Genomic DNA, 19,503 nt, shown 5'->3' on the forward strand with positions numbered 1-19,503 from the left:
TGAGAAGGTGAAGTGCTTGAGAAGTAAAATTCAGGGCTTTTGCTGCAGAACAAGCTAGAGAGTTAATATTTCCGCTATTACGTACAGCCAATCCTGGAACACCTAAGAGAGAAACAGCTAAAGAGATATATTCAGTCCTACTGGGAAGAGAGACAAGGTCATCACAATCGGCAGACAATTCAATATTGCGGCGATATCGAGAGTGAAACAGATGATGTTTTTCAGGCAATATGATAGACAAGCGGCTTAAACAGCAAGGTGTACCGTGGCTAATGTTTGCAGGAATATAATTAAACGTATAGCCAGGACACGACCAAAACCAACCTGCAGGTAGCTCTGTGTATTTATACAGATAAGAGATATTCACATAATCAGAGCAATTAAAATTATCCTTGCCCATTTTCACACAGTTGGATTTTGTGCAATTCACCATGCGAGCACAAGTAACATTATAAGATGCCACATATGGTGTTGATAAATCAATAGCCAAAGGTGGTCGTTTACGCACTTGAGTTCCCCAGACAAAATAGCCAGAGTACCCAAGGTTGCGGAGAGAATCATTTTGGGGCAAGGATGAAAAAAACCAGGTATCATTTTGTATGTCAAAAGGATCATGGCAAACAGGGATAAGGCAGGAGCCAAGGATTTCACCTATTGACACCTGTTGAGTTAAGCAAAAGGAAGAAACATTGAGGGTTTTTGCAAAAGATTCCCACACATTCGGTGGTGTGGAAGCACTGTTGGGAGGAGCAGAAGCAGAAAGAGGCAAAAACAAAACACTGAGAATGAGCACTATTATGGAATTAATATTAAGGCACGATATAATGCACAAGAGTAAATTAGCAGGGCTTGCTTCAAGCTGCTGTTCACTTCTAAACTGTTCAGCCTGAAGAGAAAGTGATTTTATTTGGCCCCATGTCACTGGGGCATTATGATTTCCCCGCTTGCGAGTCCTGGGGGGGCTGGATGAATTTCCTTCTGCTGAAAATGCTTCTGAAGGCGAGTATAGGACTGATGATCCTGTATAGAAATATTCAAATGGTTGAGAGTAAAGAGTAACATAATATTGACACATGGTAGGGGAGTTTAACATTCCTTGAGGGAGAACTTTCCACTGATATCTCTCAGTTGGTTGACAATTATTAATTACTGGTACAGTAAAAGCAAAGTATATACGATCTTTCTCCTGTAGGGGGATAGAGAAGAAACAATCTTGCAAATCTATTATAGCCAATTGATAAGAATGTGGAATCACATTTGGATTGGGAAGACCACATTGCAAAGGCCCCATGGGTTCAAGGATTTTATTTATGTGTCTTAAATCATGCAATAATCTCACACGGACACAGGACCGCTGCTACTCTGCTCTCCTGCCAGGTCAGCTCCCAAGCAGAGCCACGCAGGGAAGCCTGACTGGACGCAGGGATTTTTTTCGCAAAGGTTATGGAAGTTTCGCGTTTCCTGACAAGTGTGAGAAGGGAGGAAGACTGCCAGCATTGAGTTGCTGTGATCTCCTGCCAGGAAGGGCAGTGGGAGATGCTGGAGAAAGGAGCCAAAGGCCAAGAAGGGCGGCTGCTTCAGAAGTCCAGCTTGCTGGCAAACTTGTGAGTACGCTGAAGCCCTGGTGGGAGGAAGATGGCTGCTGCTCAGGAACAGCAAGGCCATGACAGCTACCCCGGTGAGAGACTGAATGGGGCCAACTGGGAGGCCTGGTCAAGAAGAGCAAGGGGGTGGTTTGTGGCCACAGGGCTCTGGAATCCAGTCCAGAAGGAGCCGGCCCCACCCATGCATGCTGCTGCTCTGCTGAGTGAGAGAGAGCAGAGAGAGCTCTGCATCTTGAAAGCAAGTGTGGACGCTTTGCTGTTGCCCCACCTGGAGGGCGTTAAATCGGCTCAGGCCACTTGGCAGGTGCTGAGGAGCCTGTGCGAAAGCTCAGCAGGAGCCAAGGGCCGGGAGGAAGCCGAGGGCCAAGGGAGCAAGCCTCAGGCCGAAGTGAGAGCTAGCCCAGTGGGGGCTGGGGCTGTGTTGGGAAGCTGTTTCTCTGCTTCGACACGTTTGTGTGCTGGAGAGCAGCTGAGAGCTGTGGAAGAGGGCACAGGCTGCACCCCAAGAAGGAGTGGGGGGGCAGGCCAGGCAGGCCATTCCAAGAGCTCTGGGAAAGCAAAAGGCTTCGAAAGTTGTTTGTGCTTTGAGACGACGTCCAACAGCGCTGGGAAGCATCCGCTAGAGGCCCAGGCTGCCAAGGACACCGGCTGGTGTGGAATGTCAACAAAGCAGGTTCCCAAGGCCGGTTCCCAGCAAAGACGTGGGAAAGCAGCAGGCCAGGAGGAAAAGAAAAACAAGGCGTCTTATCACCTCACAGCTGCGATGGTGTCTCTGAGAAAAGGCAAAAGCCTCAGTCGGGGGGAGGCTGTGGCCATGGCAACCGATGGGAACGTGAGCAGCGCCATGGCATCTTTGGAAGACAGCCAGAGACACTCTTTATCTCTTGTTATCGACTTGGGCGCTTCTCATTGCCTCGTGAAATCTCGGGAGCTCCTGCGGAACTGCAAGACAATTAAAACTAGACGTTATGTCACCTTAGCAGATGGGTCTCAAAGACCACTGACTGAATCTGGGTTTCTATATTGTTCTTTTATAGATCATTGGGTGCAAGCTTATGTGGTCCCCGAGCTTGCCCACTCTTTTAAGTGTGCCAGCTCTGATGGCTGCTGGGTTCGATGTTCTGTTCTCTAACAATTTGTGTTCCTTCTACAGGGATGGGAAGAAGATCTACAGTGTCGAGAGAAAAGACAGGCTCTTTCTGGTGGAGATGCCCATTGAAAATGGGACTGGTGGGGAAATGGGGCTGGTGGAAAATGGGGCTAGTGGAGAGTCCATTGAAGATGCCCAAGGGCAGTGTGCTAATGTCCCACCACACCATGATTGTATACACTTATGGCACAGGAGATTTGGGCACGTTGGGTGGTCATATGTGAGGAAGGCCGCAGGCAACACCATTGGGTGTAGGTTCAAGGCATGTGACAGATACCTAGATTGTCAAGCCTGTAAGCAATCGAAGGTCACAACATGCACATACCCCAGGTCAGAGAGGAGAACCAGCAAACCCTTTGAACTTGTGCATGCAGATTTGTCAGGCCCCATGCCGACACCTTCTTTAGCTGGGTCTAAATGGGTTTTAGTCCTGATTGACGATTTTTCGAAACATTCTTGGGTTTTTTCGCTTCAACAGAAGTCAGAAGCAGCTGCACTGATCAGGGATTGGATCACAGCGGTAGAGCTACGGTTCTCTACCAGGGTGATTTCCTTTCAATCTGATCGCGGGGGGAGTTCACAGGTTCTGCGCTGCAATCGTTTTTCAGGCAGAAGGGTATCAGTCATCGACTGACTGCCCCCTACAGTCCGCAACAGAATGGGGTTGCAGAGAGAAAATTTCGCACACTACAGGAAGCAGCGAATGCTATGCTGGCAGACTCGGGTCTGCCACAGCGCTTTTGGGCCGAGAGTTATAAGACGGCATGCTTTGTTCAGAACAGGGTGTTCAATTCAAGTGTGGGAGACACACCGTACTTTCTGCTGCATGGGAAGAAACCGAAAGTGGATTTCTTGCATGTGTTTGGCTGTGAGGCTTGGGTCCTCATTCCAAAGGCCATGCGCAGAAAGGGTGAGCCAAGGTCCAGGAAGACGATCTTTGTAGGCTATGAGCCGGGTTCAAAGGCGTGGCGTTTCGCATACCCTACTGGCAACCAGTCCAAGCTGCTTATTAGCGGCAGTGCTGAGTTTTGCGAGCAGAGTGGGTGGAAGCGTCTTCACGGGAATCCAGATGTTCTGTTAGACTCAGATGAGGAAGAGGAGGAGGACGAGGCTGAACCTGTTGCTGAGGTGCACAGTCCACAGCCACAGAGTCCAGAGCCGGGATCTCCAAGGGAGAGGCTCCGTATCTCTCCAAAAGGGAGTCCCAGGACCCCTCCAAAGGTCTCTGTCAAGTCTGAGCTAAGGAGTGAACCATCCTCGCCAGCAGAACCAGCTGTTCGCCTGAAATGGCGCAGCAGGTCAGAGGGGGATGTTTCTGACACAGAGGATGGTAGGGTTGATCCAGGTGATTCAGGCGCAGTTCCAGAATTCACGCTGAGGAGATCAGCAAGATCAACCAAAGGGAAGCCACCTGAAAGGTATGAAGCCACGAGTGTCTGGGTTGGTGTGGCTAGATGTGAACCTGAATCCTTTGAGGATGTTCAGAAGTTGCCTCGGGAAGAAGCCAGCAAATGGCATGAGGCGATGCAGAAGGAGATGAACTCAATGGAGTCTCTTGGAGTGTTCTCACTCACACAGCTGCCGGCCAGTAAGCAAGCTGTGAGCTGCAGATGGGTTTACCGACTTAAACCCACAGAAGCAGGAGAACCACAGTATAAAGCGAGGTTAGTGGCCCGAGGATTCACACAGAGAAAGGGTGTCCACTTCACAGAGGTATATTCGCCGACCTCGAGGGCGGAGACTTTGAGAACGCTTTTGGCGATAGCAGCACAGAGAGGTTGGAAGGTGAACCATTTTGATGTAGATGTCGCCTACCTGAACTCAGATCTCCAGGAGGAGTTGTACATGCTTCCTCCTCCAGGGTTTGAAGTCAGTGAGCCAGGCGTCGTGTGGCGGTTGCACAAATCCATCTATGGATTACGCCAATCTGCCAGGAATTGGAATATGTGCCTACATGAAGCCTTAGAAGAGCTAGGTTTTAAGAGATCTCTTGCAGACAGTTGTCTTTACATTAGAGATTCAGGCTTGCAACAGCAAGTGGTCCAGGTGTTTGTTGATGACATCTTGCTCATGGCACAGACAGGTGAACAGGTAGAGAAGTTTGCTAAGGAGCTTGGAAAGCGGTTCAAGCTAAAGCAGCTTGGAGATGTCAAGTCCTATCTAGGCGTAGAGATCACAAGAGCAAGTGATGGAAGCTTTTTGCTTCGCCAGAAAGGTAAGATTGAACAGTTGCTTGAGAAGTTCAGGATGTCTGATTGTGCAGGTGCCAGATCACCCATGGAGACTGGGTACGTGAAGGAGTGTCAGCAAGTAGAACGCGTGGTGTTCGAAAATACTGAACTCTTTCAGTCAGCTCTGGGTAGTCTGTTGTATCTGTCACAGTGGAGCAGACCAGACATAGCGTTTGCTGTCAATCTGCTCAGTAGAGAGGCTTTAAGTCCTAGTGTGCAGGCCTGGAATGGTATTAAGCGGGTGCTACGTTACCTGCAAGATACCAAAGATTTTTGCCTCAAGATGTCAGCTGAGGGTGATGTCAAGCTGACCGCCTGGGTGGATTCGGATTGGGCTAACCTTGAGGATCGCAAATCAGTGTCAGGCCTAGTGGTGAAGTTTGGGGACTCAGTGATTGGGTGGAGGTCCCGGAAGCAAAGTCTCATAGCGCTTTCATCTACTGAAGCTGAGTTCAGTGCGCTATCAGAGGTTTGCAGAGAACTGGAGTTCTATGTGTGTTTGGTCGAGGAAATCTGTGGAGAGAATTGTCTGCCCGTTGTGGTGCATGAAGACAATCAACCATGCCTCAAATTGGCTGAGACAGGGCAATTCAAGGCGAGGACCAAACATTTGGACATACGGTTCCGGAATGTATGTCAGAGCGTTCATGAGGGGCTAGTTGCTCTGAAATACTGTCCCTCAACCAAGAACCTCGCTGATGGTTTCACAAAACCATTAACCTTCCAGAAGCACGAGGAGTTCTGTGAGGGTCTGTGTATGGGGAAAGCATTGTTGGCTATTGTCCCCAGATGCAGGACAAGAGGGGGTGTGGAGTTTGGAACTGACAGGGTTAAAACTCCGTGGTGTCCTATATCTGGGAGGAGCTTGACGCAGAGAAGTGCGTCACAGTGTGTGTCTGCATTCAGACTTGCTTTCGATTCTGAGACACAGCTCAAGCCTCAGAGGCTGTGTGTGTGCTTTTGCAGCACGGGAAAGATGCCGGAAAGCTCCGATGGAATGAGACTGATTTATGGCTTGTAAATAAACGCTTCTAGAGATAAGAACTGAACTGTCTCTGGACTTGATTTATCCCTCATCTCACACGGACACAGGACCGCTGCTACTCTGCTCTCCTGCCAGGTCAGCTCCCAAGCAGAGCCACGCAGGGAAGCCTGACTGGACGCAGGGATTTTTTTCGCAAAATCAGCATATTTTTCCAGGGACTGTCTCAGAATTATAGAAGCTGTCTCTGTTTCTGATGTGATCCCAGAATGCCAGTGTTTTCCTTTTTCCTCCTTCATATATCGGGAGAACAATTAAAAGTGTGCAGGTGCAAAACTAGGTCCTGTTTATCCTAAAAATAAAATCCCTGTACCAAATTAAATAAATTGTGAAGCTGGCATACAAAACCTTCCTATAATTTTGAAGGAAAAGGTTACCAATCCACTTTAAATTCTTTCATTGCAATGCTTCAGCAGCCAGCCATTTCTCTGGAAACACACGGAGTGTTTATTCCTTTACTGTAAATGGAGTCTTATACTGTCTATACTCAGAAATAAGTGCCACTGTTTTCAATGGAGCTTATTCACAGGTAACTGGGTCAAGACCAGGCAACCTTACACTGCACTCTGAAGCATTTTTATTTAGAACTAAGTCACACTAAGTTCAATCGGATTTACTTTCTGGTCAGTCTCACAGTTTCTATTATTACTATTATTAATAATAATTACAGTATATCTCACCTCTTCCCCTGTCAGGGACTCAAGGCAGCTTACTGCTAAAACTTTTATTTCATTCCATTCATCTGTGAAGATGTTGCACACGATCCCTTCCCTCGCACATTTTTTTCTTTACAACAACCCTATGAGGTAGGTGAGGCAGAGCCACCAATGTCAATGTGCATATGACGTCTTATGTGTGCAGGCGATCAAACGCACGAGAAGCTTCCTGATGGAGAATAGGATGTCCCTATTTTCATCAGAGAAATGTTGGGAGGGTATGTGGTATCGCCCTGAGATTAATAACAGTGTAGACTGCAATGCTAACCCCACTTGCTAGTAGGGTGTAAGCCGTACCGAATTCAAAGGGAATGACTTAAGCACCACTTAAAGGTGCTTACGATGCCACGATCGCACCTTTCAGCAAACTCTCGCCTATTCAACTGTTTTGTTGGCGAAACGCAACGTCACAGACCCGGATCTCCATGTCGCGCCGTAATCGCACACTGCTGCCAAGATGCAGCAGAGTCAAACTACACACCCTAAAAGATACACAGGTTATTTACAAGTTAAACTGATTTCGGCAAAAAAGGGCGTCTTGCCCAACACATTTGCAATCCACCCACGTTCCAAAGCGGCCAAAAAGTTCTCACTGGGGTCGGGAGGGCGATCCCCCCCTCTCCCCCCCCCTCCCCGCTCAGCCGAACACGAACGCGGCTGCCGCTCCATTAACTTCCAACCCCTCCAAGAACGTTAAGATGGAGACCTCGAGTCAAACCGGAAGCCGAGGGGCGCGCATGACCCGTAGGCCGCCAACCATGCGGCTTCTCTACCCTTCTCCTCTCTCTCTCTCTCTCTCTCTCCTTGCCGCTCTAGGAGTCGCACCCGGAAGCCGAGGGCCGGAGACTTAGGTGAGGGAGGGGCCGCATCGGCTGGTGAGTGACGGGTCGGGGCCGGGGTCCCCGCGCGCGCCTGTGAGGCGAGCGACGCCCCTGCTCTGCTCCTGGCGGCGCCTTCTGGGGGCTTCTGGCGAGGCTGGAGCGGCCACGGGAGCTGGCAGGGGGATTTGCCGATAGGAGAGGCACGCTGGCGCGGTTCCGGCGTTTCCTTGTGCACCGGCGGGGTCTGCCACGCCCAGGTTTCGTGACTCTTCGGGGTCTGGCCGGAAGCTAAGCGCAGTCTGTATTAGGAAACTAATCTGGAGTAGATGGTAGTCCCCGTCCCCCGCCCCCTATTGGTGTATTTTCACTTTAAGGACGGGGAGGGAAGTTTAGAGCCTTTCCTCCCCCAAAAATTAAAAAAATAATCGCGCCACAAATTTGCAGCCTCTTGGCGGGAGTCTCTAGGTAGGTTTCCTGAACACGGTGCTTCTGTTGTAGGAAAATGCAGTCCCCCCTCCCCACCAACAGTAAAGTCTAATGATTTGCACACCTGCTTCTTTTGTCCCCAGCTACTATAGCTGAAAGTCCTACATGCTGGCATTTTGAGTGTCACTGACACCAAAAGGATGCAGTTTCCTCGCCCCTTTCTCTGCATTTGTGCTATTTTTGTTTACTTCTCCCTTAATGCTTTAAGGACACGGGGCATCTAGCTCTTGAGAGCCATTGCAGTCAAGGGAACACTTTGCAGGATTATGCGAGAGTAGGCTTTGGCGATATATTGTCCCAAACCAGTTAGTAGTCAACATTGTGATAAGCGTTTCATAATATATCCCGAATCACTATGTTTTGTGTGTGCTATGTAAAAATCACGATGTGGGGAAAACTGAAGCTGGTCATCGCTTCTCTCCTGATTCCTGCTACCCCTCTTGCTGTTCCATAAAATAACAGTTTTATCAATATGGTAAAGGTAGTTAAAAATGTATCAGTTTTAGACTGCTAAGTAGTAGCAGTTTCCAGGACATGACTCCACTGGCCTCTACTTATTTTCATCATTTCAGACATTGTGATAGATCAGTACATCGCATGGTTGATATAGCACAATGTTGAAAACCAGGTATCGCCCAGCCCTACGCAGTAGCTAAGGGAAGCTAAGGGTTTTTAGACACTGAGTAGGCATTTGTCAGGAATGCCTTGTTCTCCATTTTCTTCTGACATGGAGCAGGAGTTTGTAGTAGATTTTTGTTGTTGCCTTCTGTTACACCACTATTACTTTGATTTTTGTCTACACATTAAGGGTTATATCCAATGATGTCTTTCCATTTGGGCAAGGACTTCTGCTTGCACAACAGAGCAACACGCCTCATGTGCTCCTCAAATCTGCTCTGGGGTTCGCCTCAATCCTCCAGATCGTATTTTTTGGGTAGGGGGCAAGAGGAAGGAAAGGGACAGCAAGGTTTGTTGCACAAGCCAAAGTCATTGTGCAAATGGAACAACTTCATTGGATACAATCCCATCTTTTAACATCAGTGTATGCTCTGGGACGTGCTGCAGAGTTGCAAACTAGTCAGATTTACAGTGCACTTTTATATGTGCCTGCTCAGAAATAAGTCCCTTTAACTGCAATGGGAATTACTCCTACTAAATGGGTTTGCTGGTTTAGTAGGGTGGAGCCTTTCTAAATTCAGTAAACCCTGTTGTGGGACTGAAAGCATCCACCAGGAATTTTATATTTTAGCAGAGTAGAAGTAATGTTAGAATCATAGAATTGTATAGTTGGAAGGGACCATGAGTGTTAAATAGTCCAACCCCCTAAAATTCAGGATTCTTACATTTTATTTCTTTTTCTGCAGAAAACAAGCACTAAGCATCATTGACCCTCTGTAGACCACTTAAGACAGCAATGCCATTGTCTTCAGCAAAAAGTTGTATTCCTGTTGCCCTAGATATTCAGTGGATAAACAAGTTTGATGATCAGGTCTTACTGATGTGACTAACTAGAAAGGTACCAATTTCTTATGACATTCCTCTGCTAAAATGAAAATTGGCAACGTTACACATTGGGGTAGCTTTTGTATTATTGTGTGTAGCTTAAGAAATAACAATTATTTTAATGGAAGAAAATGCGTTTTCCATGTACCTTTAAGAAAAGATTGCTGTGCTGTCACCAGTGCGCATTTCACTTTATCTAGTATGAGGGGATATGTAAGCCCCAAGGAACTTACAAATTTAAAATCTGACACAAGAGTCACAACAGAGGAAGAGAGAAGTAGAGGCAGGTATAAACAGGGAAGTAATAGGAGGCTATATAAGTTACATGTGCTTAGACTTAGAAAACCATTGCTTTCTAGTCTTGCTTTCTTCATCCCTACTATTGTTGTAAGGGACACGGGTGGTGCTGTGGCCTCTTGGGCTTGCTGAACAGAAGGTTGACGGTTTGAATCCCTGCGACGGAGTGAGGTCCTGTTGCTCTGTCCCAGCTCCTGCCAACCTAGCAGTTCGAAAGCAAATCAAAGTGCAAATGGATAAATAGGTACCGCTCCAGCGGGAAGGTAAACGGCGTTTCCGTGCACTCTGGCACTCGTCATGGTCCTCCGTGTGCCAGAAGCGGTTTAGTCATGCTGGCCACATGACCCGGAAAATTGTCTGTGAACAAACTCTGGCTCCCTCAGCCTGAAAGCGAGATGAGTGCCGCAACCCCATAGTCACCTTTGACTGGACTTAACCGTCCAGGGGTCCTTTACCTTTAGCTTTTTACCTTATTGTTGTTCTACCACTTATTTCATGCCATTAGGTTCAGTATACAGGAGAGAATAATTTTGTGGAAGCAGTGAAGTTTTACATGGCTGAACGCAGCATGCCTTAGCACAGGGTTGGGGAGCCTTCAGCCCTCAGGCCAGTCTTGACCCAGCATGGGTTCCAGTTTTGTCCCTAAGACAATTTTCGTGAACCATGCCCATCTATCAATCAGATGACATCACCTTAATGGGTGGGTGACATCTGCTGCTGGGCAGGTTTGATGGGTGCAGCGTATAAATCCGTATTTAACCCCCTTGCCCATTCAGTCCTGCTTTGTTGGTTACATGTGCTCGTTTCCTATGGCCAGTCCCTTCAGAAGCCAGGATTATCGGTGACGGCTCATTCTTTCTTGGTTCCGATCACCCTCAGATTGCCCTAAGCGTGATCTGAATTAATGCTGTAATAGACCATTCTTGTTACAGGAGTCTGCTTAATTTATACTGGGGATATGTTCATCATTCACAGGAACTGTAAATGTCTTCAGAGGACAAAGAAGCTCAGGAAGATGAGCTGCTTGCTTTGGCAAGTATCTATGATGAAGATGAATTCAAGAGAGCGCTGGCTGTACAGGGAGGAGAAACTAGAATCTCTGTGGAATTGCCACCAGGCTTCACCATATATATGAGTGGTGAGTCCATTTCCGTGGATACTTACCTTCTTTGAGTTTATTGCAATACTATCATATGTTCCAAGTGCATTATTCAAGAAGTAGGGACTGATGTGCACAGTGGCCTGATATGTTCATTCTTCACATGGTATTGCACAGGACCAAGCCTTGGGATCACCTGCTCTCCCTACCTCCACCCCCATACTGGCGAATATATGGTGTGAGCAGATGGCTATGCCACATCCATGGATATATGATAGATGGGGGCAAGTATGTGTAATACAGGTTAGATCATACAGCACATTTTGTTGGTATAGGTCATGGGTAGGCAAACTAAGGCCCAATCGCCTTCTAAATCTGGGCTGCGGATGGTCCAGGAATCAGCGTGTTTTTACATGAGTAGAATGTGTGCTTTTATTTAAAACACATCTCTAGGTTATTTGTGGGGCATGGGAATTCATTCATATATTTTTTTCAAAATATAGTCTTGCCCCCACAAGGTCTGAGGGACAGTGGACCGGCCCCCTGCTGAAAAAGTTTGCTGACCCCTATAGGTTGTGCGATATAGGTTCTGTGAGTGTTGGGCCTGAAGGTGAACCAGCCCTAAAACATTTAGCTAACTGTAAATTCTATAAGGGGTAGGTGCGTTGAATGTTTGCCAAGAAAGCTGTTCAGGTTATGTGAGATCCCAGTCTGTTTGTATCACACATAATCACAGAGCTCGGTCTTCAAAATAAAATGACCTCCGTAGAGTGGGATTATTTGGGGATGAAATCAACATTGGGCTAAGGCAGTCGCTCCATCAGGGCAAGCATTTTGACTTGCCAGACGGATCAATCCTCCTCCTGCACACTGTTCTAGGGATTCTCCTGAAATCCCCTCCCCCATTTCAGGTTTTTTGGGAGGGGGAATGGAGGGGAAGCCCCATTGCACAAGCAGAAGTCCTTGCAGAAGGCTTCTGTTGATAGAACTCATCACCGTATTTTTCGTTCCATAGGACGCACATTTTCCCCTCCAAAAACTAAGGGGAAATGTGTGTGCGTCCTATAGAGCGAATGCAGGCTGCGCCGCTAAGATGGAGAAGATCTTAGCGAAGGGCTCCGTCTCGCTGTTCTAGCTTGGGGATGGCTGCGCGCAAAGCCTCTGCAGGGCAGCGGGGCGCTGCGCTCCAAAGGCTTCAGGGATCTTTGAGGCTGGCGGTGGGGGAAAGCAGCACTTCTCCCCACCGCCAGCCCCACAAGCTCTGGTGAATGTACCTTGAACGCATCTTTTTTAGAGCGGGAGAACAAGAAAATCCCCCCCCCCCCGTTCTTCCCCCTCCTATGGTCCGGTGCGTCCAATGGAGCGAAAAATACGGTAGTTGAATCCCACCCTTGTTTTTTACTGAATATGGTTGTGCTGGTGTGATGCCAGCACAGAATGAGATGTTGCATTGACACAATATTGTGTTTCACCCTGCCTGTATCTTAGCTGGCATGGCAACTTAGAAGATTGAAGCTTACTTACACCTAAAGAACTGAACCTCACACTTCTTTTAAAAATACAATGTGCTTTTCTATTAATTTTTCATTTGTGTAGTATCTTTCATCAGAGCTTCTTAGAAGAGTTCTTGAAATATTAATTGGTAGAAAGAGAGCTGTTGAAGCAACCCTCCTGTCTAATACTGTGTATAAGAATTGGAAATGATGCTTATGTTTATAAAACAGCTGCCGCTGACAGAACCATGCTATTTTTAAGATTGTGAGCTCAACAACTTTTTCCTACCGTTCTCTTCATTTGCAATGTTCTTTTTACAGAGCAAAAGAGGGAGGAACAATTTCCTAATAAGATATAGAAGATAGACACTGAACTTAAGCTCCTAGTTTTAAGTTTTCCATTACCTTCTTTTGAAAGCTTTGTGGATTACAAGATATGGTTGGTGTCATGTTGTTCCCATCTGAAATATTTTATGCATACATTTATTTAGTTTGAAATCATGTGCACAACTAAATTGTCCCACCATACCTAACTGTATGGGATGACAGTGTTACTTAGGCTGAATTTGCTTGTCTGGCTTTTCTGTTTTGTTCATGAGCATCTAAACCAGGCTTCCTCAAACTCTGCCCTCCAGATGTTTTTGGCCTACAACTCCCATGATCCCTAGCTAGCAGGACCAGTGGTCAGGGATGATGGGAATTGTAGTCTCAAAATATCTGGAGAGCCGAGTTTGAGAAAGCCTGATCTAAACCGTTCTTCCTTTGGGGAATTCAGAGAAAGGAATGGGCTTTTTCCCTAAGCCTGGGGTAGCCAACATGGAGCCCTCCATCCCCCTCATCCAGCGCTGCCAGTTGTCAGGGATGATAACGTCCACAACATCCACAGGGTACCACATTAGCTACCCTTGCTCTAATCACAGTGGTAGAAGAATTAAGAGGCTTCAACTATTGCTTAGAGCAGGGATGGGGAACAGAAAGCCAGATCTGGAAGTGGCCAGCCCAACACCTGACACCATACAATGTTAGGTGAGTCAAACTTCAAGCTGAGGTTGCAAAGAAAAATTCTTCCTTTGCATCCCTGGCTTGAATTCTTTCTGGGGCTTCAAAGATTTTATTGTCAACAATAAGGTGGGTATGTTTTGGCCAAAACAACCTGCTGGGCTTAATTTGGTCCACAAGACAAGAGTTTCCCTGTCACTGGTTTAGAGACATGTTATTTAGCTAAGGCCTGGTTCAGACATTGCAACATTGCAGGCTCACATCCTCAGACATAGTTTCTTGCGATGTGTGCATTGGGCCAATGACTGTTACTACTAACTACAGTTTGCCTCAGAACCACTATTGGAAGCTAGAACTTACCGAGTGGGTGTCTCATTCTTTGGAGACAAAACATGGTTAGTGATAAACTTGATTTTTGCTTAACATCACAGCAAGCCATGGTTACTGTGAACCAGGAAGTGGAAGAGAGAATTAAAAAACATGTTGGAAGGAGGGACCATGCAATCCAAACACATCTCAGTAGAGTCTGTGTGAACTAGTTTTATAACAAAAATAATTTCAGATAAAGGGAAAGTTTATGAAACCATATCAAACAATTCTCTTAGGTAGTAGCACAGCTTGTTGCTTCTTCCTGACACTATCAGATTTTTATTTTTTTAGGCAACCTGACAGAGAATCTCCAGAACAGCAAGTTTGAATGCAGAGTTTGTTTTTTGCCTCCGATTGTGCTGCATTTTGAATTCCCACCAGACTACCCGTCAACTTCCCCACCTGTCTTCACCCTCAGTAGCAAGTGGCTTTCTCAGGCTCAGGTTAGATACAGATCTTTAACAATTCGTGTAGTTCACCAGAATGGTAATATTTCTTGTTAATGATTAATATCGTGGTTGGTTATTAATCTGGATGCAGCAACAAAAAACTACTTGGAAGAAGCTTAAGAGCTAGCTAGGAAGAATAATGTATTAATACTTCTTAGATGTATCTCTGTCATACCTAAAGTCAGGTGGTGTGAGTTTAAAACGTTTTTAATTGTTCTTAAAGCTGCTCTAAATCCTTCATGTCCAATGAACTTCGGCATGATTAGCATTGCTTCTTCTTTTGAAAAATCCTACCATAATTGGTGGTTTTCCTTTTCCCTTCTACGTCATCTATATATGTGCACCCATAATATAGTGCACACAAAGGGTTGTTGTGTGATGTAGGACATGCAGTATGAACGCTGCACATGATGAGCAACTGTGCTCTCCTAAACATGGTGTGAGTACAGCAAAGTCCCCAGCCTTCTAGTTATCCAAACTCACTTTGTGCCCCATGCTTAGTTCTAAGTAAATAGTAATCCAGTTCATCAGAACACTGGATTTTCCAAAGGTTTTCTTACTCTATATTTAGGACCTAAGTCAGGAAATAAAGGGGTTTCAACATTTGACATCAATAACACTAAAAATGGTTCATGAAAGTCAGAGTTAGATGCTGTTGCCTTACATTAAAGAAATAGCTTTTATTTTAGATCTGTAGTTGTTTATGAAAGAGTGAGAGAGGTATGTACATTTTGGTTTAGTTTATTCTATCACGAGAAAACTGTGTGGGTGATATCCAATGTGAGTCATGATCAGAGTAGACGTTGAAATCAGTGGAACTTAGCTCCATTAATTATTGCAGAAACAATAGTGGATTGCCAAATGAGACTCCTTTCTTCTTTACTAGAAGTCTTGCCAAATTCTCTCTAGCTTTCCAGCTTACATTTTACCAATGTAACGTGCTATTGGAATGAAGTTTTATGTTTTAACATTGTACACTGCCCTGGTATTTATTGCATCTGGCATTTTATAAATAAAATATAAGTACAAAGGACACTTAATTGCTTCTGGAATTGCACGTATTTTACACCCTGTGCTGTGGGCTGCTCTCAGGAAGACCTCTAAATTCTTGCTATATTATTAAGGCTGTAGCGCCAAGCTAGGAGCTTCTGTTCAACAGAATGTTTCATTGCACTACATTGAGTTCCAACCCCAGGAAGGAATTCAGCATGGTGCTATGGTAATCATTCTGTTAGTGCAAGCATTTCAGCTTTCCAGATAGAATAATCTGCTGTTTCCTCCCCCTGTTTGCTATTCTGGGGGTTCTTCTGACTCCCACCCCCCAGCTAATGGGGGGGGGGGAGAGAGAAAAGCCCTGTTTCGCTAGTGGAATTCCTTGTGTGGGCTTCTGCTAGTGGGACCCGTTACTTGAATCCAACCCCTAAGCTTGAAATGGTATGCTTTCTTAAAAGATAAAGCACAATACAGATCTCAGGAAGTGTAGAAGATGCTCTCACATCCCTGCCGTTTGTTTTTCTTCTAGCTCTCTGCGCTTTGTAAGCACTTGGACAACTTATGGGAAGAAAACAGAGGCTGTGTGATCTTGTTTGCCTGGATGCAGTTTCTCAAGGAAGAAACACTTACATATCTGAACATCAGCTCGCCCTATGAGCCAAAGATATGTGACCAAGGACAAGAGCAAAGCAGGAAAGGCAAAGAAGATGGGGCAGGCGCCGCAGCCGTGCAGGAAGAAGCCCTCGATGCAAGAGCCGTGCAGGATGTTGTGTCTCTGTCCAGCCTGATTAGAGAGATTCTGGACTTTGATCAGGCCCAAAGGCAAAAGTGCTTCAACAGTAAAATGTACACGTGCAATGTCTGCTTTTCTGAAAAGTTGGGAAGTGAATGTATGTACTTTATGGAATGCAGTCATGTGTACTGCAGGGCTTGCTTGAAGGACTACTTTGAAATTAAAATCAAAGATGGTGAGGTCCACTGCTTGAATTGTCCAGAACCGAAATGTCCTTCTGTTGCTACTCCTGGGCAGGTAACAACAATCATTTCTATGGCAATCCATTAAAAAAAAAAAGAGTTTGATTTTTTTTGTTTTTAAGTGCAGCACTGTTCTCAGCCCCACAATAGATAGGCGTTAACCCAAAGAGGAAAGCCTGGACTTCAGTGCAAAAGATTTGTGGCTGTAAAGGACTAGGACGGTAGTTTTGTGAAATGGATTTGCACTTAGAATAAGCACAAACTTAAATCCACGTTTCTAGTTTTCTGCTGTGAGTTATTAGGTAGATGGCCACGGTAATTTGGAATGGGTGTGCTACCTAGAGTTTTTTGCAAATATTTGATGCTGTCTGGAATTTGACTTGGTCTGGTACTGGAATAACTGGAACACATGTAGATATGCTGTCTTGGGCACTGACTGCTCTCTCCTATGATCTGCTAGCTGAAGTCCCTATGAAAAGGCAACAAGTCTAACTAGAAAGTAGCTGATGACTACCTCAGCAGTGTATCTTTTGCTTCTCTTAGCAAAGCCATGACTGAATCTTGCTAGGCAAATAAAGCCATTGCAGGCTCCTTCTTTTTCCAATAGTTGAAACTCACCAACACTACGAGTTGTATCCAGTGGCAGTCAAACTCAGCATAGACCCATTGAAATGAATGGACATGACTAACTTGGGTTCATTCATTTCAGTGGATCTACTCTTGACTAGAATGTAGTTGGATCCAACCCTAAATTTTATTGATCATCATCATTTTAGGTAAAAGAGTTGGTGGAAGAGGAACTCTTTGCACGTTACGACCGCCTGCTGCTCCAGTCGAGCTTGGATATGATGGTCGATGTGGTATATTGCCCACGACCATGTTGCCAAACACCTGTAATGCAGGAACCATCTGGCACGATGGGCATCTGTTCCAGGTGCAATTATGCCTTCTGTACGTTGTGTAAGATGACTTACCATGGCGTCTCCCGGTGTAAAGTCACTGCAGGTGAGTTGAACTCAACAAAAGTAGTCTTTTAACTGTGAAATGTTTGGATGTTAAATGTATGTACTGTTCACCTTTTGAGGTAGACACCTTTTTGATGATATTATTTCCATAGGATCATTTAAGTGGAGTTCTCTGAAGGATGTAGTTTATTCTGTTGTCTTCTGCATAACATGTTCATCCCACTGTTTCTGCTGTCTCTCCATTCCACTGGCCTCTTCACCCCATTAGAAGAAGAAGTACTGCCTCTAGTTTTGAGATTCTCTTGTGTACAGTCAGATTTGCACCAGAGTGGGGTGGGGAAACACTTTCCGGCCTGAAGGCTCCATTTCCAACCTTCCAAAGGCCACATGAGAGTGGTTGAGAGGGCTAGAGGCAGAAGAAGGTGGAGCGAGAAATGTACATTTTACCTTCGTACAGTAGAGCAACTATCTACACACACCACACACTCCTCTTTATCTTCTACCCAGGTAAGCCAGAAGCGTTTTCAGACACACTTGATCCAGGTAGAAACGGTTGGGGTGCAAAACAGGGCCATTGAGGGGCATTGCCTGGAGAAAGAGGGCGAAGCTTGGGGAGAGCCCTGATAGCCGGACAGAGAGGGCTGAAGGGCTGTAATCAACTCCCCAATTAGCTCAGTGCTCTTCATAAGCCCTGAACTAATTATGTACGTCAATAGTTTTGGAAATCAATTTCTGGTGGTGGAATTGATTCAGAACCCATTGATTGCCCGTGATTCAGCTGCTTGTTGATTGTTCCATATGGATTAAGCTGACCGGTAATGGCATTTGTTTTGTTTGAGAAGTGGAGTTGGGCACGTTTGTGAAGTACGGTTTTGCCAGACTTGACCAGCGCCTTCTGTTCATTCTATTGTTTCCCTCAGAGAAGTTAGCAGACCTGTGCAAGGAGTACCTTGAAGCAGACGAGGCCACGCAAAAGTTTTTAGAGCAGCACTACGGAAAAAGGGTGATTCAAAAGACACTGGAGGAAATGGACAGCAAAGAGTGGCTGGAAAAGAATTCCAAATCTTGTCCTTGCTGTGGGACTCCTATAGAGGTGAGAACAGGACAGAGGGGGAAATGCTTCAGAGAATCAAGGGCATTTGTTTTAAGGATACTAACACAGATTCTTATAGGCAAGTAACTTAGAACCTTGAGTGTTTCCTTCTTTAGCACCCATGTACAGTCTGTCTTGTGGGTAAAAGACTAAACCAAAGCCAGATTTCCCTTGAAGCTTTGGTGCTGGGGTTCAAAAGCTGGAACACACACACACTTAGAAAATTGGCTTTTGTAGTTTTTAAGGGACATGATGTACCCAGGAAGGTAGAAGGAGAGGAAGGGTGTCCCCTTCTATTGGCATTAGGACAAGGGCACTTGGAAGTGTAACTCTGAAGGGAAACTATAATTCCCATTATGTGGGAAGCCATGCACTTCAAATGTGTGTTGGGTGTATTTTAAACATGTGGTGTGGATCTGCCCTAAGGCCTGAATTCAGACTTAGTCATGTTTAGAGTAGGGCTATTGGAATCAGGGTTAGGCTAGTTATGACTAATTTGAATCCCACTGATTTCTGTGGGTCTCCTCTAAGCATGCCCAAGTCTGGATTCAACCTAGACAAATTTAAACAGCATAAGCATAGAATAGACCCTGCTTTGTCAGATGCATGGTGTGTTCTTCTAAGTTGTGTGTGTGTGTACATCTGGGGCGAGAAGAATTGCAAGCTGTTTGTACATGTGTTTTTCTCTCTGTGCAATATACTAACACAGCCACCCCCTGTGGAAAGATCTTAAACTGAAATCCTGTGTGATTGTGTGTGTGTGAGAGAGCAGAGTTAACTCCTTTTCCCTAGAAAGGAATCAGCAAGTTTCATATTTTTGAATGTGCTGTGATTACAGCACAGATGACTGTGGCATAAGACATAATTGATACTTGAAGTTGTTTGCCTTTGTGTCTTTCTTTCTCTCCACTTTCAGAAGTCGGAAGGCTGCAACAAGATGACATGCACTGCTTGTACACAGAACTTCTGTTGGCTTTGTATGGGTTTTCTGCCAAAAGAAAATCCATATATGCACTTTAATGATCCAGCATCTCCCTGTTTTAACCGGTATGTATACGTCTGCAATACTGAAACTGTAAAGTTACATCAACTGCATTTGGGGCCAGTTTATTTGGATCAACAGGAGCTGAAACCTAGAAGGATTTCAGCTCAGTTTATTATCTAGACATGCTCTCTTTTGGCGACCAGGCTTTATATACGAGTTTTGTTTGTGCTGAG

The 19,503-nt window shown here is 45.6% G+C and overlaps 2 protein-coding genes across 2 annotated transcripts in view; both read left to right on the forward strand.

Annotated features, from left to right (window-relative positions):
* The window catches only part of LOC310756359 (E3 ubiquitin-protein ligase RNF14-like), a 44,102-nt gene that overhangs the window by 20,166 nt on the left and 4,433 nt on the right, over positions 1-19,503 (forward strand). The window lies entirely within an intron of this gene.
* Positions 7,633-19,450, forward strand: LOC310758137 (E3 ubiquitin-protein ligase RNF14-like; the record flags this gene model as incomplete). The annotated part of the gene is made up of 8 exons (XM_083604070.1): positions 7,633-8,029; positions 9,415-9,566; positions 10,826-10,988; positions 14,102-14,253; positions 15,782-16,282; positions 17,004-17,232; positions 18,113-18,285; positions 19,202-19,450. The coding sequence occupies exons 3-8, from the start codon at positions 10,835-10,837 to the stop codon at positions 19,448-19,450; spliced, it is 1,458 nt and encodes a 485-aa protein (XP_083460196.1). The 5' UTR covers positions 7,633-8,029; positions 9,415-9,566; positions 10,826-10,834.

Source organism: Podarcis filfolensis, assembly GCF_964270895.1.
Source record: "Podarcis filfolensis genome assembly, chromosome: 2".
In the NCBI taxonomy this organism is placed as follows: domain Eukaryota; kingdom Metazoa; phylum Chordata; class Lepidosauria; order Squamata; family Lacertidae; genus Podarcis; species Podarcis filfolensis.